Below are 21,772 nucleotides of genomic sequence, written 5' to 3' on the forward strand. Positions count from 1 at the left end.
CAAATTAACTTATTTGATCAATTTTGTAGAAAGTCATTTTACATATAATTACCTGACGGGGACACGGGATTCCGAGAATCCATTTTATTGGGAAATTAAAGTCTTTGCCCCAATCGGGTATCCATCGTCATGGCCTATGGGTGAAGTGTTGGCCCAATAAGAATAATGAGAATCTATTGGACTAAAAGAAGAATGAAGCTTAAAGCAAAATATTAAATATTTGTCTACAACCAAATAATACTACCAATTAATTAAATTCGTTAATCAAATCAGCTCATAGCTATTTAGCAAAACACTCATTTGTTTACTAATGGTAGTGTTTTTTTATTTTATTTTATTATTATTTTTAAATATTTTTATTATCCGAAAGATTTCCAATTCAATAAACACTTTCCATATTTGCTTCCCCCTACCCGCTCGCTTCGCGTCCGCCCCTGTTTTATCCATTACGAAGTATTTCCGTCTTCATTAAATGGCGACCGCTGTTCTAAGGACGGCCGCCATCTTGAGGGCGCCACCGTCCGCTTCCCTTAGCGCGACGGTTAGCTCCTCCGCTTTATCGCATAAAGTATCTTCTCCTGTATCCATCACGCGCAATGGCAGACGAATGCGAACTTCCTCATGCCTCCCGATACAGCGTCGGATCGATCATCGCCCTCCAAACCTCGCAATTCGACCGCCTCGCAGTCGCTCAGTTGTGCAGTTCGTGCTCTCTGCTTCAGATGGAGAAGCCACGGAGACAGCTCAAACCGAGACCGGAGAACATGTGCGAGACTCTGAGCTAGAGGTACTTTATCGTAAATTTGGTCTATACAGCCTTACATTGCGTATAAACGCACTTAGTTCATGGTAATTTTACCGTTTATGCAATGTGGAACAGCATTGACGGATTTGACACTGTATTGATTTTTCTATGTTCGTCTGTGTTTTGTCCCGAATTGATATGATACTGCTTTGCGACTGAACTAGTGAAATGCAATTTGTGTTGTGTGCACAGAGAGAAGCTGATTTGAAATTTCGATAATTAAAAATTGAATAAGATGGCAATGAAATTGTAGCGGTAGAAAATAATGAGACAACGAAAGATTTAAGCTGACAATGTGTGGGATTTGCCATTACCAAATGTGCTTAGCCGAGATTATTAATTGTGCTTGATATTTTCTCTTCAATGTCCATCTAGGCTCATTTTAGAGCATGTTTTACATATATCATGCCAAACATTGTTGTACTGAAATGGCTTGTGTCGTTGCTTTAGTGTAAACATTGCTATAATTGAGGGAATTACTTTTTAATTCAAACAGTGATGCTATTACTTCACATTTTCAATTTTCATTTCTTCAATTTTCCTTTTGGACCTTTTCTCTGTTGTTGAATTCGAGAAATGTATAAGTAAATGCATTATTTGTTTGTTTTTCAGTAACTAAGAATTTCTCCCGTTAGTAAATGCATTATTATGAACCCAAATCACTCAATGGTGGAACTTTAAATGGAGAGTGATGAAAATAGTAGTTTGATCTATTCGATGAAGCCGATATATTTGCCTCTGTTTTCTATTTTTTTCTGACATGTTGAAAGGGGGTAGGGCTACTCTAGCATTCTTTATTACTGATCCTTTTCATCAATAGCTTCCTTTTTCAGGTTTTCCATTTGCTACTGCTACTTCAGCTTGATATATACCTTTCATCAATAGTTTCCTTATTCAGGTTTTCTTTTTGCTACTGCTACTTCAGCTTGATATATATACCTTTCATCAATAGTTTCCTTATTAGGTTTTCCTCTTGCTACTTTTACTTCAGCATGATTTATACCTTTCATCAATAGTGTCCTTATTCAGGTCTTCCTTTTGCTACTGCAACTTTAGCTTGATATATAATGTGCCCACTGAATACTACAGATCAAGTACAGTGTTTTGGTTTCTTTTTTTTTTTGTTGGTCCTTAAAGATGTTTTTGGAAAGGCCTGTAATATGCATATCTCTGGGAGGACACATGTATGCAGTGATTTATGGGATGCCTGCTTTGTTTTTGTCGGAGTTGTTTTAAAATCTTTTGGTTCAAGTGTTCAATTTTATATTGCTCAGGCAAAGGAATATTTTCTGATTAATATTTATTACCATATTTGAACAGGAAAATATAGGGGGTGCTCATGATGATACTGATACTTCAAATGAGGTTGAGAATGCATCTGTAGAGGAAACTGCTTCAACTCTTATGAATGTGTTGCAGTCATATAGAGAGGCTTTGGCTAATAATGATGGGTCAAAAGTTGCAGAGGTAGAGACTTATCTGAAGTCCATAGAGGATGAGAAAATCAATCTTGAGAGAGAGATACTGACATTAACTCAACTGATCTCATCTGAGAAGGCATGTGTACTTAGAATCAGCGCTGACTTTGCCAGTTTCCGCAAGAGGACAGAGAGAGAGTGGCTTTCTTTGGTAACAACTGCGCAAGGGGAAGTCATTGAGAAACTTTTACCTATGTTGGATAGCTTTGAGAGAGCAAAAGCCCAAATCAAAGTTGGAAGTGAGGGAGAGGAGAAAATCAGTAACAGCTATCAGAGCATCTATAAACAGTTTGTGGAAATTCTAAGCTCTCTTGGTGTTACCCCTGTGGAGACAACTGCAAACCCTGCGAATCCATTGGTAAGTTTTTCCTGAATCTGCACTTTTAAGATGAGCATATTCAATGAGTTCAAAGTAGCTTATATGAATTTAGCATTTTAGTTTTTAACTGGTCTTTGAAAAGTTGTTCCCAGCTTATTTCCATATATAAGCTGTAGCCAATATCCTTAAGCTTATCCAAAATACAGTAAAATATCAGCACTAGTGCTTTTAAGCTGCCATCTTATGTAGAATTAATTCTACTATCATAATGACATTTTCACTTTGAATCTTTGTAAAAAAACGTCCTACCGTGGTGATCACTTATCATGGATGTGCCACAATTGTCCTCCGTCAATCATTTGTTTGTTGTTCGGGACTTCGGGTAGTTTATGACTTGATGGTTTACTTTGATGGTAAACAAATGATTTCTTTGACTGAGGACCAAAAGATTGACTTGATGGTTTACTTTGACAGTAAACAAAAAATTTCTTCGACGAAAGACCAAAAGTTGCAATGCCACAATTAAGTGAGGTTCAAACCCAAACGGTTATTTTTGTCTTTTGAGGATGACTTAAAGTAAAGTAGATATATGCCCCTACCATAGTGAGACCAAAAGTAGAATTAATTCATTGATATATGTAGTTATTCTCTTATTTTTCATAATTGGCTCAATGCAGGCAAGATTCCAAGTTGGCTCAAAGTTCCGTCAAATGATTGACAAATCTTTTGAGAAGCTACAAAAAGTTTGTTCAGCTTTTATGAAGACCTGAACATCATTTCATGCGCTGTTTATCTCTCCAATGATCTGAGGCTCTATACCAACTTGGTGAGTTATTATGCATACATTCATGATTCATCTAGTCTAGTACTATAACAAACTTTTACCTCTTATCATGCCTCAAAGTTCAATTACAATATGGTTTGTCACCATTAATGCAAAACATTAAAGAAATTTCCAATCTTATTTGCTCTCAGCATCTTTCTGATATACGATTCGTTTTGAATTGTCAGCTGCATGAAGCTATAATGCACGATGATTCAGTAGAATTTGAAGAAGGTGCCATAATAGCAGAACTTCAAAGGGTTTCAAGCTTGGAGACAGACTCTGCGCCCGTCAATGGTGAAGGCCTCCGCCGGTCCTGGACCTGCAAAACCCGAGATATCGCGGCCTAGAGAATATCCAGATGGTATTAATGAGGAAGATGGCACTAAGCAAGAGGATGCTAACTGAACCGGTGAGGATCCTAACTCTATATAAATGCAATTTTTTTGGAGAAAATTAAACCATCCAGATTGTCATGCTACTAAAATGCTAATTGAGATTGTGCAAATTTGCAAATATTTTGAGCATTCATTTGTTCAACCTACAGCTTTGAATAGGCATGGTCACGGTTCAATTCGAATCGAACCATGCACGGTATATATCAAATGTTAATTGAAACTATACAAACGGTTATGAGGTTTAGAATGGAAACCTATTAGGATCAAGTTTAAGTTCATGATTTATTGGATCTAGATCAGTTTGACGGTTCTAGTTTTGAACCTAAAATTAATTTTTTAAAATTTTTATTTAATAACATATACACACACACTGTATTTGAAACTTTAAATATATCATTCCAGAGGTTGGAATTTGAAATAAGATTAACTTTGAATATAACTTTGATTGTTTCAACAATTGAGCCTTAATAGTGTAAACAATTTAGAGGCTATATGCTATATAAATGCATAGATTTGATATTATGGAAATGGGTAGGCAAAAAAAATGATCTTATTAATAGCAAGACTTTTTTTTTTTTTTTGAAAACTAATAGCAGGAGTTAGTATACCATATGATCATAAATAATAGGTTGGAAACTTCTATTTAGGTTGAAAAATATTGCTGAGTGTTGAAAGAGGGGACACATGCTGAAATTCCGTTGACACAGCATATGTGGTGTTCGAGTGTTGACTTTAATGTGAGGAAAATAATATGTGTGCTCTCACTTTTTAGTTCTCACAAATTCTTGTTGTAGACATTTTTTTGGTACCCACATGATGAAAATATCATATCATTGTTTGTCATGTCAAACAGTAAAAGTGAAAATGAATTTGGGAGAACATGTAATAGAACACTTGAATAGACATCCAGGAGGCGGGAGATGAATCTAGCCATCTAGGCATGTTGACTTCCTTACCTTTAGGATCGAAAACGCCTAAAAGGTTGGATAATGTCGGGAAGTGAAACTTGTCGTACAGAATTTAAACTTAAAACATTGTGGATACTAAGATAACTACTTATTAACTAGGTTGACTCCATGTGTTAGTTCATAGATCATCTCTAACTCAAAATACTAAAATTTGCACTAAAGAGATTCTTTGAATATTTTTACACTAAAATTTTTTCATCTCTCATAAATTTACACTAAATTCTATTCATGCACTAAAATAATTTGTATTCTTATATTTTAAAACTTTCTTTTTTACTTTAATCATTTTAATGTAAAATATATTTTTGATATAAATAATATGGAGTAATATTTTTAAAATGAAATTTATGTTTTTATGTATTTTAATTCTTAATTATTTTATAATCAATATTGATTCCGTTTTAAATGTTTTAATGAGGTCTTTAAATCTTTATAATTTAATATTATAAAATTTTATAAGGAAACAATTGGCAAAAATAATTTAAAATTTTTTTTACACCAAAATGGTGTAGTACTATTCATTTGCATTATTTTAGTGTAGAATTTGATGTCTTACTTGGAGGGAGGTTGCACCAAATTTTTACACCAAAATAGTATTCTGATGCCTTCTTCGGTGATACTCTTAAAACAAATTTTTTCCCATAAAGTTTCAATTCTAGTAAATTAATGACTACAGAAATTAACAAAATTTTTACACAATTTTTTTTTTCAAAAAAAAAAAAAGGACTATAAATAACTTATTCAGAACCTAAACTCATTCATGCCATGAAACCGAGACATCAACACTACTGTGCAGCGGTTTCAAAAAAAAAAAAAAAAAAAAAAAAAACACTACTGTGCAGCCTTCTGCAGGGTTTCCCATCTCGATAAAATCAATGCTGTAACACCACATCACCCAGACAGTCGTCCTCTGTTGCATTCTCGCATTGCATCTTTCCCAATTCTGGTGTCTGACTAGCAACAGTCCATTTTTCTCCTCTTTTACCCCTGTCCCATTCTTGATAAAATTTTACTGCATTTCTTTTTTATCCAAGCAAGATCATGGCTTCTGAGTCCATTACAAAATAACCCGTGTGACCCATTGCGCCAAAATGAACAGTACTTTATATGACTTTATAATCGACTAACATAAAAATATCAATAATCAGAGTGGCGCAGTGGAAGCGTGGTGGGCCCATAACCCACAGGTCCCAGGATCGAAACCTGGCTCTGATAATTTGATTTTTGCATTTACCACATGGCAGCGAATAATTTCATTGTTTTACTATTAGAGTTAACAAATAAAATTGAATCCTTACCCATATCCTAACTCATATTTCGAACACATTAAAAAAAATTAATACAATTTTAAATGTGCACACATTAAAAAAGAATTAATACAATTTTAAATGTGCACACAATTACAATTTTATTCCTGTAAATTACTTATTAAAACAATGATACAAAAAATAAGGTAAAACTTAATCCATTAAAATCTATTTGATGGAGATCTGTGGAAAAGGATATATATGAAAAATGTTATATATACTCTCATTTTTTACTTCCAACTTTTACTCCACACACAAAACTTGAATATAGACACTTGTATTGGAATTACATTAAAAAAAAAACTTATTAGAGTCGGTCACATAAGAATAAATTTGATAGAGTAAGATTTCAGAGTACATATATTAGAATTATTAAGTATATATAGAGAGAGGTCTTCAAAAAATATATACAGAGAGAGGGGACAACGAACCTAAGGAGTCGGGGCTGGGTCCCACCCCGGATCCGACCAACGTGGTCAACTCTTGAGTCTAGAACTTCACCAACCAAGGCCAAACGGCTTTTCCCACTTTTCCCACCTAACAAACTCTTTTCTATTTACACATATGTTTAATCTCATTTTTCACCACTAACTTTAAATATTCAAAATTGGTGCCCTCATTTCAAAATTATTTGCGATTTTTGGACTCAATCTTTACTTACTACCGGATTAATATTTAATTAATTCGATTAGGACCACGTTTTTGGCTTTAAGGTTGTCGTTAATCACTTATTGGCCCTGTTTGGTAAATGGTTGTTGGCTGTTTGGGTTAGAATGTATGATTTATTAATAACATTGGCTGATTGTAAAAAGTTATTTGATAAATTAGCTGTTAGCTGATAGCTGTTTGGTATAGGCCCTGTTTGGTAAATAATCAGCCTATCAGCCAATTTTGGCTTATTTGATCACTATTAGTTGTTTGGTTAATAAGCTTTTTGTAACTTTAAAATACTAAAATTCAAAAGGCTACTCAAAGCAGCATTTTCAATTAGCTTTTTGAGAAATTTTTTTTTATACCAAACAGCTATAAGCTAACAGCCAATTTATCAAACAACTTTTTACAATCAGCTAATGTTATTAACAAATCATACCTTTTAACTCAAACAACCAACCCAATCAGCCAACAGCCATTTACCAAACAGGGCCATAATTTTTTTTCTCAAAAAGCTAATTGAAAATGCTGCTTTGAGTAACCTTTTGAATTTTAGTATTTTAGAGTTACAAAAAGCTTATTAACCAAACAATTAATAGTGATCAAATAAGCCAAAATTGGCTGATAGGCTGATTATTTACCAAAAGGGCCATTATGTTCTGACTCGTGACACTAATCATTTATTTTAATAGTTATATAATAGTAAATAAAATCGATGTTAATTTCTTATTTATATCCATTTTACATTAAATTGTTGTTAAGAGACTTTTCAAGCAGGATGAGGTATATAATTATATTTATAAAAATAAATTTTAATTTTAAATATGTTGCAATGTCTTATGACATTTTCAATATTGTTATATTATTATATTATAATATACTATATATGCATTGATTCCTTTATAGTTTATATTAAAAATTCTCTAGAAATTTTGTCATTGTTTTGAAATAAATATTGTTTGTACCAAATTTGGATATCTAATAACGTGTCATATAACAAGTGTCATAACTTTTTATATTCATTAGTGGTACATAAATTGAGTGATCATATCATTAATACATGTCAATTGATACACTAATACACATAACTTATTTTATATATATGGTGAATGGTTATTGTGCCGCTTGTACGATGTATAAGTCAAAAGCATTTATCACTTATTTCAAAATTGTCTTAGTTGGATAAACACTTTAGAATTTTGTATATATCAATAAATAAAATATGAATATGAAGCCAATGATCTTGTGATCTAGTTGTAGGAATTAACTTTTTCAAATGAGAGGTCAAGGATTCAAGCTTCGGTGGGGCGGTAGTACTAAAAAATATGAATGTGAAATTCAAGAAAAATAAAACATTTACAGCACGTTTGGTTCACGGAATGAATTTTAAGGTAATAGGAATGTTATTCCATAAGGAATGGAATAGGCAAGGAATAGAATATGAATTGTATTCTATTGTTTGGTTCGCAGAAGGAATGGACTTTATGAATTATATTACAGTGTTTGGTTGGTTTAAGAAATAGAAATGAAATATGTTTTAAAAGACAAAAATACCCTTATAAAATATGTAATAATAATAATAATAATAATAAGGACATTCATGTTATTATTAATATTATTATTATTATTATTATTAATTACATTTTTAATATATATATATTTAAATAAACAAATATTATACATAGGGATTATAATATAATAAAAAGGGTATTTTTGGTACTATATAGTATAAAAGCTATTCCCAAATACTTGGGAATAGCTAATACTAGGGGGTCCCCTAGGAATGGCTATTCCCCTTGCAAAGGGAATAGCTCATTCACGGGAATGCTATTCCTAGGAATAGAATGACGAAACAAACAATGGAATAGGTCTATCCCCGGAAATGGTATTTCATTCCCGACTTATTCCATGAACCAAACACGTCGTTAAAAGAAAAAAATAAGTACATTATTACCAAGTAAATGAATCTTTTGGTTGAGGGATTCATGCCACTTTCACGTGCCTATTTTTTAATTGCATATTCAAATCATAGGGATTGAGTATTCGAGTGAGAGGTCAAAGGATAATATATGCCCAATTGCATGTATATTAAATAATCTAAATATAGATTTTTTGCTACATTTTGGCCATGTCCAATTATCATTTGTAACATTTCCCCTTTTGGAAAAGGGAATTCCCACACTTTATCATTGTTTGTACATTGGTTAACCTTATAAAGTATACATGCTTTTTTATTGTTAATTTATTTTTTAATTAATTTTAATACCACATGTCAAATTAATGCATCGTGTAAGTATGCAACTAAACTTACAATTTTTTGTATAATTCACATTAACAACATTTTAAATAAATGTATACTTAATTTCTCTAGTCACAATAAATACACAAATAAATAAATGTGCACTTACGCACACATTTTATAGGTGTTGGTATAAGTGTAAGCTACGGAGTACATATTTTCTAAATAATGATACACTTTTTTTTTTTTTTTAGTGAATCTATTTCATTAAGATTTTTAAATTTGTTTAAATTTATAATAATTGCAACATTTTTATCAATATTTTTACATGGTTTATATGTTATTTTAAAGTAATATACTAAAAATAAATATATTATACACTAAAAATAAATCTTAAAAAATGATTTATAGTATATTAAAAATAAACTTCGTATACTAAAAACAAATATGTATTAATGTATATTAGTGATCTACTTTATAATGTGGATCACGGTCACACTATAATGATTGTCATAATAACTCACCTTTATCGCCAACAGTACATTTTTAGGGAATTTTTTTTCTCATTTCGGGTATGGATTGGATGAGATAGAGGAGAGGAAATAGAGCGGGTGTGCATTACACTCACATCACTGCCAACGGGCATGTGATTTAGTTGGCAGCCACTATAAGCAAAAAATTTTGTTCATTTTCTTCTATTTATATGACGTATTCACAAAAAGTTCATCTTGAGTTATTACGTAGTGGATGCTATTAGATGGACTCCCATAGTTAGCTTGAAAAGTGATATTTAATCACAAGATCCTCTTGAGTAGGTAAAGAAGTTAAAAGCAAGTGTTTGGTGTGAAATTCAATAGGCAATAAACCAAAAGTATTAATTACTATCAAACATTTTGCTGTAATAAGAAGGTACTACCATATATATTCATATCATTGAATATGTCCTAGGACTTAAAATTTAACACAATAAAATTAATCCAATAAATTTTGCTTAAAACTAGATTATCAACTAAATCTGCTATGTAGTTTTTTTGTTTTACAAGGTTGTTATAATGTAAACAATTTTTTTTTTTAAGAAAGGAAAAGGAATTGACAAATGATGGTGTCACTTTCCCAAATTGAGATAATTGAAATGATGGCAGCCAACCATTCATACTCAATTCAATTATAGAACCCTTTTTCCATGTGAGTTATATTATATAAGGAAACCTATAAGGCTATAATATTAAACCAATTTTTATTTTGTTTTTATTTTATTTTTTTGGTATTGATATGTTATTCGGATTATAACGGTATTATTTCACTATTTTTCATACAATACAATATAAAAACATACATGATTGTATTTACTACAAAAGACACCCGTGGCAATTGGTATTTACTATAAATTATTCACTACTAACGTATAACATGTCCCAATCAATAAAATAAAATGAATTATAGTCTGGAGCAAAGCATGATTTTCGTACAAGACATTTCAAAACACGACAAGATGGTGGAAAGATAAATCATGATGACTTAACGACCTCTTAGATGAGATGACAAATGCTTACAAGAAACACATCACATTTGGTTTAATTCTTACACGGCAGATGTCAAGTCTTTTTTGAAAGGGCAGATGTCAAGTCTGACTTTTGCATCTTTACTCACAATTTACCAGCTAAGTATAATCTTTACTCACAATTTACTAGCTAAGTATAATCTGAACGATTCGTGTGGCAAAAATACATGTTTTCTATTATCCAATTTTCCTAAAGTAAATAGGCACTAATAACCTTCTCCCTTTACATATGGGGTTAATATAGGTGCATCTTTTGGTCCAAATCAGTGAAACAATAGGCCTGTGTGCACCAACCTATACATACAACCAACAAGAATCAAAACACACCAACCAACCAAACCCCCCATTCTATTGCACACCACCTAACCCCCTTAGGGGTCAAAGTACAATTAAAATAAAGTACAGAGAGAAGAATGAAAAAGCCCATATTATATATATAATTAAAACTATATTCAAGCATTCCAAGCTAGAGTAGTCTTGTGAGGAGAAGAGCATTTCCATTTCTTCTTCCTACCTCTCTTCTTCTTCTTCTTCCTCTCTCTCTCTCCATCTCTGACTGAGAAATCTTCAAGCTAAGCTGGTCATCTGCTATAGTGTAAGTTTCTTCTTAAAACCAAGCTTTAAACTTTCACTTTTTTCTCAGAAATTTTATGGTTTTTTTTTCCCTTGTTTCTTGATATGTTTTTGTAGTGTTGTACAACATAGTATTACTATGATGTTCATCACTCAACCGTGAAATTTCAAGCCTGTTTTTTTCTCCCTCAAAGTATAGTCTTTTTTTTTTTTTTCCTGTTGAAACTGAGAGAAATCAACATTATTTCTCAATGGGCTACAGGATTCTTTTTTTTTTTTTTGAAACAAAAAAAAAAAAAAAAAACTTAATAATTTTCTCCTTGTTCATCTGCTATGTTCTTGAATCTCAGCAGTTTAATGAAAAACCACCTTTAATTTGTGTTATTCCTTTTTTTTTTTTTTTTTTTTTTTTTTTGATCTGGGTGGCTAAACCTTGAAAAGAAAATTCACTTTTCATTTTATAGAGAAATTAAAATAGACTTGAAAAAGTGGGATATAGAAAAAGAAAGAAAATGAATCCAGTTAGATTGTGAAGAGTACAATAGAGTATGTACTAAAGTTGACCGATATGATATATTGCTATGCTGGAGGGGTGGCAGTGGGAACGCGTGGACGTGGCATCACGTGCTTAGCAGCCATGCACGTGGCCGTTTGTTAAGCCTTCCAATTTTTCTCTGCTTTTGTTGTTTTTTATTCTTTACTTTTGGGGTTTTCTAAACTCCATTTAGTATTTAATTATAAAAGATTTTTACCTTTTCTTCTCTATCTCTGTATTATTGATTGATTATCTGATCCACTGCGAAACAGTAAATATAATAATACTTGTTTTTAACCACTTTTAATTGCTGCTTTATAACTACCAAAAGATTTACCTCTTTTTAGTTTTACCTTTTTTTAGTAAAAAATCTGGCTGTCAAGTTTGTTGTTTTGTGTTGTTCTCACTGCAGAAGTATGAGTACTTAGAAGTAATTAATTATTTGTTAAACAGATTTATTAATTATTATCATAATGGGTCAGACTTAATACCTAATGAGGGTTGCATGAGCATTGAGCAGAGAAATACTACCCTCTTTTTATATTAGGCAAAAACTTGTGTGAGACCGTCTCACCATGAGACGGGTCGGGTCAAGATGCAAATGTAACACTTATATACACATATGTCATACTTATATGCTCAAATGTAATACTAATCAGAAAATAAAATTTTTGTTACTTATTAGGGTAAATGTAATACTTTTAAGGAGAAATACAATACTTTTACATTTCGATTTAAAAGTATTACATTTTTCCTCAAAAGTATTATATTTGCCCTTATAAGTGAGAGGTACTTGTCAACATTATTTATTATGAAAAATGTTTTACTTAAGTAACAAAAATTATATTTTTGATTAGTGTTATATTTGAGCATATAAGTGTGAGATTTGTACATATAAGTATGACATTTGCAAGGTGATTTGACCCAACCCGACCCGTCTCACGAATAAGGATCCGTGAGACGGTCTCACACAAGTGTGACCCTTTATATTATTATTGAGCGTACCATACTATTTGGTACTATCAAATAATGTATGTTCATACACAAATAATGTGTTTTAGTATGAAAAATATATTATTTGATACCTTATTTGTGTACCGAACGCAGATATTTTGTATAATGTACATTCAATACACGAATAATGTACTTTTATTATATTAAAAATGTATTTTTTTTGTTATGGTTCACACAATTTGTGTGTACCATACTGTCCATACACAATAATTTGCCAATGTGGGAGGTGTGTGTTGGCCAATGGCCAATCCTTCCGCTTGTGAGGCTGGTTGAATATATAGTACTCTGTTCCATTTTATCTGTTCTATTTACTATTCATGGGGTTAAATTAACTCGCTTATTTTCTTTAGTAATTTTTTACTATTTTTAAATTTAATTTTTTTGTGTTTAATAATACTTTTAATAAAGTTTCTAAATATATAAATTTTATATATTAATCCTAAACTTAATATTATGAAAAATTCAATTAAAAATAACTTCAGTTAAATCTCGTTCTCGTTAAATGAATTAGACAACCAAAATGGGACGTAGGTAGTAATTACTAAACATGGTAACATTTTATTTAGTTGATCTTGTAAGGAGGTGAAACAAATAATTACCCCAGTAAATGGTCTCAACCAGGGAGCATAGTTAGTTACTTCTTTGTCAACTGATTCTTTCAAGTCTAATTGCCATGTTATGTGATATACGTAGAGAGCCATGGAGAATGGCTTGAGACAAAGGTTTTTGAATGGTTCAGAGGAAGAGAAACCGGAGGAGAATCTCAAAGTAAAAGTTTACGACGAATCGAAGAAGATATGGAGGGTTGCATTGCCCGGTATACTATCCAGAGTGGCTTCGTTCGGAAGCATTGTGGTCACGCAATCTTTCGTTGGACACATTAGTGAACTAGACCTTGCCGGCTACGCCCTCGTCCAAACCCTAACCGTCCGGTTTGTCAATGGCATCTTGGTAAGTTTTCCGCCATGATTTATCATTCAAATCGCATAATTCATGATAATCTATTCTGAATTGCTCTGTAGAACAATAGAAATCCATGGAATACTAGTAGAATTATCGGTTACATTGTATAGATTGTTGCCTTTAAAGCTCGTATTTTCTCTATTGAAATAATTATTTTCGAGTGGGGTGTGTGAGGTAGGAAATAGGAATGATATACAATCTATGTTGTATAGATAAGTCTACTTAAGAGTCTCGGTTTTTATTACAGATAGGAATGTCGAGTGCAACTGAAACCCTATGCGGGCAAGCATATGGAGCGGGACAGTATCATATGATGGGCGTTTACTTGCAAAGGTCATGGATTGTCGACTTTATCACGCTAACTGTATTGCTTCCCTTTTTCATCTTTGCAACCCCGATCTTTAGACTTCTTGGGGAAGAAAGCTCCATTGCGACCTCGGCCGGATATGTCTCCTACTGGTTCATCCCGTTCATCTACAACTTCGTGTTTAGCTTGACCATACAGATGTTTCTGCAAGCGCAGCAAAAGAACCGGATCATTGCGTGGCTGTCGGTGATGCAGTTCATTATACACATACCGCTGTCTTGGCTGTTAGTGTACAAACTCGACTATGGTGTCCCGGGTGCAATGATAGCCCTCAGTATATCTTCCTGGCTCGTTGTGATCGGCGAGTTTATCTACATTTTGGGCGGTTGGTGCCCCGAGACTTGGAAAGGGTTCTCGATGGCTGCCTTCAAGGACATTTTCCCTGTCGTGAAGCTCTCCATTTCGTCGGGAATTATGGTTTGGTAAATGCTCGTTTTTTCTTTCATTTCTTATGTTGATCAATGCTCCATGACGAGCAATACGAACTCGTAATTTAGCATAGGAATTCGTCAAAGTGGGAAATAAATTGGTTTTTATTTTTGCCTGTCGTTTGCAGTTTAGAGCTGTGGTACAATGCGGTTCTAGTCTTGCTAGCAGGGTATATGAAGAATGCCGAGGTTGCCATATCTGCCTTCTCTATCTGGTAAAAGTCCAGAACCTGCCTTTTATTTTCTATATATATCGAGAATGTTTAGTCCACTGATAAATTGATAATATTCCAATCGTTTAAATCTTTTTTGTTCTGCAGTCTTAATATCAACGGATGGGAATTTATGATAAGCCTTGGCTTCCTCGGTGCTGCTTGGTATGTTTCCGTAAACTCGAATTGTTCCCCGTCGTTTCCCTTTCATGAAACGACAGCAATTCTTACTGATTGCGTTCGACTCTCATTTCATTGTGTAGTGTACGAATTGCAAATGAACTTGGGAGAGGAGATGCTAAAGCGGCGAGATTCTCTATTAAAGTCCTCGTGTCCACTTCGCTTATAATCGGAGTAGTCTTCTTTGTTCTATGCTTGGTATTTGGCAGTAAAATTGGGTACTTATTTACCAACGAGCAGGAGGTGGCGGATAGCGTGGCAGACCTTTCACTTCTGCTCTCGTTCTCTGTATTGCTCAACAGCATCTATCCCGTGCTCTCAGGCAAGTCGTGCATTTCGAGAACCCGAAAAAGTTTCCCCCCGATATAAGACGAAACCAACTCGCCCCTCTTAACACTTTGAAAATGTTTTCGTGATCAGGTGTGGCAGTCGGGGCAGGTTTGCAGAGTACGGTTGCCATTATAAACCTGTGTTGCTTCTATCTAATCGGAATCCCTATCGGGGCTTTGCTTGGATACGTAGCTCACCTTCAAGTCAAGGTAAGTTCCAAATGGATACCAAACCACTGGCACTATGCATATCTGACTTCTTATCATTATAAATTTATAATCGATCATTCTTTCTGCAAATTTTCTCTATTGAACAAAATTTTGACAGATCTTTACCTCATTGGAACCGAAAAGCGACATTCACCTCTTTTTATTAAATATAAATGTATAGTCTAATTATCAGCTTAGCCTTTTGGCTTTTCACCTCTTTTTTATAAAATATAAATGTATAGTATAATTATCAGTTTAGCCTTTTAGCCAAAACCTGGCCCAAACGAAAAGCCATGGGTTTGAAAGTCCTTCAATCTGTTCTAAACTTGTCTCCATTCTTCAAAAGGGCATACCAAAAAGTGACATTCAATCCAATCCACGTCTTTTTCTAAGATATAAAATATAAGTGTAACCACAAGGTTATAAGTTGACCAGATTATTAATTTCGTAACCACAAGATTACAAGTTCTACTCCCAACGGGAGAGGCCTATTGGCGGGTGGTCTTTTGACGACTAGGGTCACAAGGTGGGATTTACCCCAGTGACCCTTGTAATGGCTCTAAGCCTTTTAGTCAAAACCGGACCCAAACAAAAATTTCCTTCAATCTGTTCTGAACTTGCCTTGATTCTTCAACAGGGCATATGGATTGGAATGATATGTGGGGTGGTCACTCAGTCAGCCGCATTATGCTACATGACATGGAGAACGGACTGGGACGAAGAGGTAAAGTTCTGCAGCGCAATTGTTTTCACTAACTACATATATCTGTTATGTTATGATGAAGAGGAGCTGGTTTATACAGGTGTTCAAGGCGCAACAGCGGCTCAAGCGCTGGTACATGAAATCTTCTGAAGTTACCCACCAGAATCCGAGTTAGTTTAAGGTTTTTTGGAGTTCATGAATAAGATGCAGGAGAAGAATTTCATTAGATTTTTTAGTATTTTTGCTTTGGGTTTTGGGTGTCCTGTATGGTGGCTTGGCTTGGGAGGAACTTGCTTAATTTATCTAACTACTATGTTGTTTCATAGATAAGGCAGTGTCGAACATTTGATTTCCATTCTTGATTTTTGTCTACCAGTCTTGGGCTATATTGGTAATTTGTTATCATCATCCATTTAAAGGTAGTTTAATCTGGTTTCCTCTGATTCAAAAGATTGTATGCAATGCGTAAATCTAGCTCGCGCGTAATAATTCACAATCACTTTACCGACTTAATTGAGAGAGAATTAATAAACTAGAGGGACTAGAACGCATAAGTTAGTTTATTTCCTTGATTTGCGAATAAGCTAAAAAGATACTATACTAATTCAAAGTGTAGTTTGAAAGTATGACATTCTCCAATAACACATCTCGCACAAAAGAAGTTAGGTAAATCATCATTGAGCATCCTACATAACGTTTGACAACCCAAGACAATCCAAATAAAACAGAGCACTCCCCCATCCTCTCTCCATAATCCACGATAGGGCTTCTTTGATTGCAAGAGTTTCCACCATATATCAGTACAATAATAAATACGATAGCGCTTCTTTGATTGCGAGAGTTTCCGCCATATATCAGTACAATAATAAATAATTATATATACGACCTTTTAGCCGATGTATTTGCAAACACAGTTGAGGTAGGAATGGTGGTAAGATGACCCTTTTCATAAACTAACAATGTTGGTACACGATTCTGTATACTCGAATTAGTTTTATTGTAATTTCTCTCCCTTTTGCTACCTGTTTCAAGGGCACAAATTTGAATCAATATACAGCAAGTAATTACATGGTGTACATTGTAATCATAGCGCCTTAGAAAACTAAGCTTGAATCTGAATCATCTTGCTAATAGATTGTATGCAGGCAAATCCTTTACGCTAGATATGTCTTCGAGTGCAAGCTCACGCTCTAGCTGGGTTCTGGTAGACTTTAGAACATCCTGGTAAATGGGAAAACGAGAATGCTTAGTAAATAATGTATCCAGTGTTCCCAAAAATGGATATTCCCAAGTGTAATAGTAACCGTGAAGTTCCTTACATTAAACTCCATGTATGATGCCCGCTTTGCAAGCCACTGTGCATCTAGCATTTCAAAGGCAATGCAAAAGAGGTCATCAAAAGCCCTATCATCTTCGCTTAATAAGTCTAGAAAGTGGATAGCTGCCAGTGTACTTGGTTTCCCTGCCAATCAGCAGATAGGGAGTCATTATAATAAAATTAAAATAAAATAAACTAAACTAAACCATATTTTAAGATAGATTCCCTTTATCCTCAAAAAAAAAAAAAAAAAAAGATAGATTCCCTTTCAAGAAGAAAATTTCTAAAGCTCGCAACACGTGCCATTGAATTTGATTTCATTACATTCTCTTAAACCATGTGGTTTATCCCATTGTAAGGTTAGAACTGATATCATATTACAGTATTTGTTTTTCCTACAGTCCAATGAGAAATTGAACAAAAACTGTGGAGAACTGGCAAAATTTTGGACTTGGGTTAACCTAATGATGGCTATTAACAATGTATATTGCCTTCTAGACTATACTAGCAAATACTGCATAATAATGGAAAAAGGATACTCATATTTAGAATTTTTGCATACCCGATTGAAGATCCAACATCTGCACCAACATAAAAGAAATATTGATGCCAGCTACAGCAAAGGGATACTCCCACTCAGATCTTTCCCCATTTTGTTTGTTCAACAAGTTCTGGAAAGATTTCTGTTAAATGAGCAAAACATCATCAGAAAGTTTACAACATTTTTTTATTCACAAAATAACAATTCAAAAGCACATAATACCAACCATTACTGTGCTTTTAACTAGTAAAAATATACACTGAGCTTTATGAAACAAAGCATGCAACAAACATCAGGAAACCTGATGGCATTGTATCATCCTCGATTTTCTTACCTTCAGACCCCAAACCCCTCTCTCCAAAGCACCAGAATAAAGGATAAGAAAGTTACATAGAAAAAGGCTACAAAATCTTTTTAAGCTGGTTAATATAGTTCTGGATCTCACAATCTCCAACTAGGTGTAATGATACAGGATATCTTCAAGCAATGGAGAAAAGGGAAGGAACCTAAAGATCCTAAAGAACAAAAAATATACCAAACTATGCAAGGCAGTCAAGAGAACATACTTTGCAACTAGAAAGTGATGTACTCTCAGTCAGTCATGTGATCAAAGGTGTTATCAAAATTTAAACACAGATAACAAATATTATTTAGACATGAAAAGTTTCCTATCTGCCCATTTAAAGAACACCACCACCACCACCACCACACACACACACACACAAGAGAAACCAACAAGAAAAGAGCTAAACTAGGACCATTAAGAGAAAGAGAAAGGAAAACCAACCGGATATTCCTTGGCAAAATAAATCAGATTCTCCAGTGATACGTATCCTCCACCCCTGAACATTTTGTTCATAAGTTTCTTGAGTAACCCATCATGCGACAAATATTAGTGAGTTTCCATAAGTCATAACCCTCACATACCTGAAGTCTGTTGAAGGATCACATCCTTGCCAGCCCATATCTTTCCAAAGTTCTGATTTAAGGGATGGAAACTCCCTATTTGGGTAAGCTAACAACCACAGCTGTTTGAGTGCATCCTGGAAGCAAAGTTCAAAAGTCCCACCAATAAATGAAAAACAGCCCATAATTCAGGGGCAACAATTACTTCATGAACTAAATAACATGCTAAGGAGTAGAAAAGGATACAGAAGTGCTGAATGTGTGTCCAATAAATTACTTAACAAAATAGACAAACACAGAACTACAATTCCTCTTGCAATCATATGGGCCTATAGAGCAGTGCATGATAAGAAATTATGAGGAAGAAACATCCAGGTCTAACACGTAAGCATCTCACATCCAAAAAGATGCTATTCATGAGAAGAGAAAGGCAGGCATTAGTAAAGTATTCAAGAAGAAAGATGAATTGAGATAACAAATGCCTACTTGATGCTGGACAGAAGAACCATCAAAAGGAACTGCAACTCTTAGCTTCAGATGTTTTAGCCTTGCCTCCTAAAACAACAAAACCAAATTATTAAAGAAAAGCATGGAACATTATTTAGAGATAACAAACAGATTCAGCCCTTTGTGTATGTCTGTGACTTCTCCACATCTACTGAAATTAACTGTAGAAGCACAAAACTATATCATGGGTTTGTTGTAGTGGTGGGTAATACCTGCAAAGGGTTGAGTGGTGGAGGTAGAAGCTTTGTTGTAGATCCACTTTGGGTTAACAAAGGCAAAAAAGGCAAGAACCGTCCTATAAATGACCCAGAGCCCAAGACAATATTTGCTAAAAGAAAGAATAACTGAATAAGTTATCAGAAAATTCTTGAAAACATTCAAAAAAAAAAAAAATTGAATTCAGAACATGGAAATGACCAAAGATATGCATTTAGTTTCCTTAGTTGTCTACCAAGGAAAGCATTCAGAAACGCATTGCTACAGGTTTGCAGATTTTAATTTGCATGTCAAATTAAGCAACAAAAATACCATGGGCATCCAAACAATCACATCACAGTGATACCACATGAGAATTAAGCTAGCTGATGAAAATTAGCTAAGAAAATGCTTTGCAATCACAAAAATATGAACTAAAAACACACCTAACCACTGTGCCCACTGAGCAATTAAATGAGAAAAGAGCAGAGTCCAGTGGAGGCGTTCTTGAGCTCGACCTTCATCCAATATCTCAGCCAGTGTACATCCCTATAATACAATTTTTTTTTTTTCATTTTAACTCAGGTTAACATTATTCAACAGCATACAGAATTCAATCCATAACTGACAAACTCCAGCACAGAAAATTAAGCAAACGGAAAAATGCACTAACGTACCTCGGAATGGTCATATCTGTTATGAGGACCGAGTAAGGGCTCGCCCAAATCGTCGTCGGAACTCATGGACTGATTGACCTCGTAACGCTCGTTCCGCTTGCCATCAAGGTCCCGGTGGTGGAGCCGCCTCCTCAGAGTTGTCGACGACATTTACAGATATCTCCCAATTAGTATATCATACAATACAACTCGAGATCTCGCTGTGTGTATTAGCAATTCACGCGAATTTCAGTAATTCAAACGAAGTATTTCGAAATTTGAAGATCAAAACTCAAACAAAAAATAGGCGAAATCGGAATTGAAATCCACTAACACAGGTAATCGAGGACTAGGCCGGAGGGACAGATGAGAATGGCCGAGATATTGAGCAAACCCCTCCGCCCTGTCTCGGTATCGAGTATGATAGCCGAGATTGGAGAGGAGATCCGATGAATGCACACCGACCTTCAAACTGCGATGAAGTTCTATCCGTGTAGTCTAAGGGAGCTGCATTTCTTTTCTTCTTTATTTATTCCGTACATCACGTACTCCATGAACCGGCCCATATCCGGTCCAAGATCCCGACCCGTGATTAGATAAATCGAGCAAATATAATTTCAAATTTAATACGGAATATCAAATGTTGATATTGTAACATAATTAATAATAATAATTAATACTACTCAACAAAATAAATTATATCAAATTATGTAGGAAGTACTTTTTATATATATCTAATCTAATCTAAACACATAATAAATGTGAATGAAGGTTATACCCCTCATTTATGTCCGTTTTTTCCGTTAAGTTATTTTGTACATTATGCTATAAAAGTTGTACTACATAATATTTTGGACAAATATACCCCTACCGTTATAACTTTCGTTATCTTTTCCACTATTGTTACTATGCACATGCATCCACCATATATTTTCTTATCTTCTTCAATAATAATAATAATCAATTTATAAAAATACTTTACATTATTATTATTATTATTATTATTATTTACTATATTAAAATTTAAATAAATTTAAAATTTTAATATCAAATACTAATATTGAGCACCTATTTTTGCGTATCGCGCATAAGAAAAACTAGTAGAGTCCAATAAAAATCTAAACTCCAAATGTTTGTGGCAAAAATCAAACTCCATCACAAGAATTAAGTATTAAGTGAAATTTCTCGTACTACTGAATTTATACAATTTGTGCAATAATAGATATTGTGTGAAATTATCTGACATGAAACATGTAATATTTGTATTTAAAATGTAACTTTTTGTATATACAGTCACACATAAAAAATATTGCATTTTAACTAAAAAGTATAATTATTTGTTGTGCAAGGTCATTAAACTTACAATATGTGAATGAATCATCAAATCCTCAAAATATGTGTAATTAAAATCTTTTTTATGATTTCTCCCAATATAATCCATTCACATTACTTACATAATAGTTTACATTTCCTCTATCTCATTAACTGAGATGAAATATTGAAATATATAACTCAATTTGCACTAACCGAATAATAAATAAAAGAAAAAAAAATCACATTATACATATTTTGTTTGTTTAATTGTT

General features: G+C 33.7%; 3 protein-coding genes and 1 non-coding gene across 4 annotated transcripts; 3 read left to right on the top strand and 1 right to left on the bottom strand.

The window, feature by feature from the left end:
- The first annotated feature begins 421 nt into the window (after nucleotides 1-421).
- LOC116007225 (protein GrpE-like) lies at nucleotides 422-4,090 on the top strand. The gene is made up of 4 exons (XM_031247840.1): nucleotides 422-787; nucleotides 2,126-2,641; nucleotides 3,280-3,428; nucleotides 3,614-4,090. The coding sequence occupies exons 1-3, from the start codon at nucleotides 473-475 to the stop codon at nucleotides 3,370-3,372; spliced, it is 924 nt and encodes a 307-aa protein (XP_031103700.1). The 5' UTR covers nucleotides 422-472; the 3' UTR covers nucleotides 3,373-3,428; nucleotides 3,614-4,090.
- A 1,844-nt stretch (nucleotides 4,091-5,934) lies between these two features.
- TRNAM-CAU lies at nucleotides 5,935-6,006 on the top strand. The gene has a single exon. It is a non-coding gene; the product is annotated as a tRNA-Met (tRNA).
- Nucleotides 6,007-10,996: 4,990 nt separating this feature from the next.
- LOC116006939 (protein DETOXIFICATION 24) lies at nucleotides 10,997-16,491 on the top strand. Its single transcript, XM_031247469.1, has 9 exons — nucleotides 10,997-11,144; nucleotides 13,365-13,622; nucleotides 13,882-14,423; nucleotides 14,558-14,644; nucleotides 14,750-14,806; nucleotides 14,905-15,143; nucleotides 15,242-15,360; nucleotides 15,998-16,084; nucleotides 16,164-16,491. The coding sequence occupies exons 2-9, from the start codon at nucleotides 13,371-13,373 to the stop codon at nucleotides 16,236-16,238; spliced, it is 1,458 nt and encodes a 485-aa protein (XP_031103329.1). The 5' UTR covers nucleotides 10,997-11,144; nucleotides 13,365-13,370; the 3' UTR covers nucleotides 16,239-16,491.
- Nucleotides 16,492-16,977: 486 nt separating this feature from the next.
- On the bottom strand, nucleotides 16,978-20,694 carry LOC116007635 (ELMO domain-containing protein A). The gene is made up of 10 exons (XM_031248354.1): nucleotides 20,521-20,694; nucleotides 20,208-20,407; nucleotides 19,977-20,079; nucleotides 19,548-19,663; nucleotides 19,315-19,383; nucleotides 18,850-18,965; nucleotides 18,710-18,764; nucleotides 17,944-18,064; nucleotides 17,383-17,525; nucleotides 16,978-17,284 (listed from the first exon to the last, which is right to left on the bottom strand). The coding sequence occupies exons 2-10, from the start codon at nucleotides 20,355-20,357 to the stop codon at nucleotides 17,183-17,185; spliced, it is 975 nt and encodes a 324-aa protein (XP_031104214.1). The 5' UTR covers nucleotides 20,358-20,407; nucleotides 20,521-20,694; the 3' UTR covers nucleotides 16,978-17,182.
- Between the last annotated feature and the right edge of the window lie 1,078 nt (nucleotides 20,695-21,772).

This window comes from Ipomoea triloba, chromosome 15, assembly GCF_003576645.1.
Source record: "Ipomoea triloba cultivar NCNSP0323 chromosome 15, ASM357664v1".
NCBI lineage: Eukaryota > Viridiplantae > Streptophyta > Magnoliopsida > Solanales > Convolvulaceae > Ipomoea > Ipomoea triloba.

Bases quoted from the DNA above. Each gene is read 5' to 3' on its own strand.
- LOC116007635 (XM_031248354.1), bottom strand. From the start codon at position 20,357: ATGTCGTCGACAACTCTGAGGAGGCGGCTCCACCACCGGGACCTTGAT. The intron at 18,765-18,849 runs GTATGTGAGGGT...CAAAATGTTCAG, and splicing joins GATCCTTCAACAGACTTCAG to GGGTGGAGGATACGTATCAC. The intron at 17,285-17,382 runs GTAAGGAACTTC...CCCATTTACCAG, and splicing joins CATCATACATGGAGTTTAAT to GATGTTCTAAAGTCTACCAG.
- LOC116006939 (XM_031247469.1), top strand. From the start codon at position 13,371: ATGGAGAATGGCTTGAGACAAAGGTTTTTGAATGGTTCAGAGGAAGAG. The intron at 14,645-14,749 runs GTAAAAGTCCAG...TTTGTTCTGCAG, and splicing joins ATATCTGCCTTCTCTATCTG to TCTTAATATCAACGGATGGG. The intron at 15,361-15,997 runs GTAAGTTCCAAA...ATTCTTCAACAG, and splicing joins TAGCTCACCTTCAAGTCAAG to GGCATATGGATTGGAATGAT.
- LOC116007225 (XM_031247840.1), top strand. From the start codon at position 473: ATGGCGACCGCTGTTCTAAGGACGGCCGCCATCTTGAGGGCGCCACCG. The intron at 788-2,125 runs GTACTTTATCGT...ATATTTGAACAG, and splicing joins TGCGAGACTCTGAGCTAGAG to GAAAATATAGGGGGTGCTCA. The intron at 2,642-3,279 runs GTAAGTTTTTCC...GGCTCAATGCAG, and splicing joins CAAACCCTGCGAATCCATTG to GCAAGATTCCAAGTTGGCTC.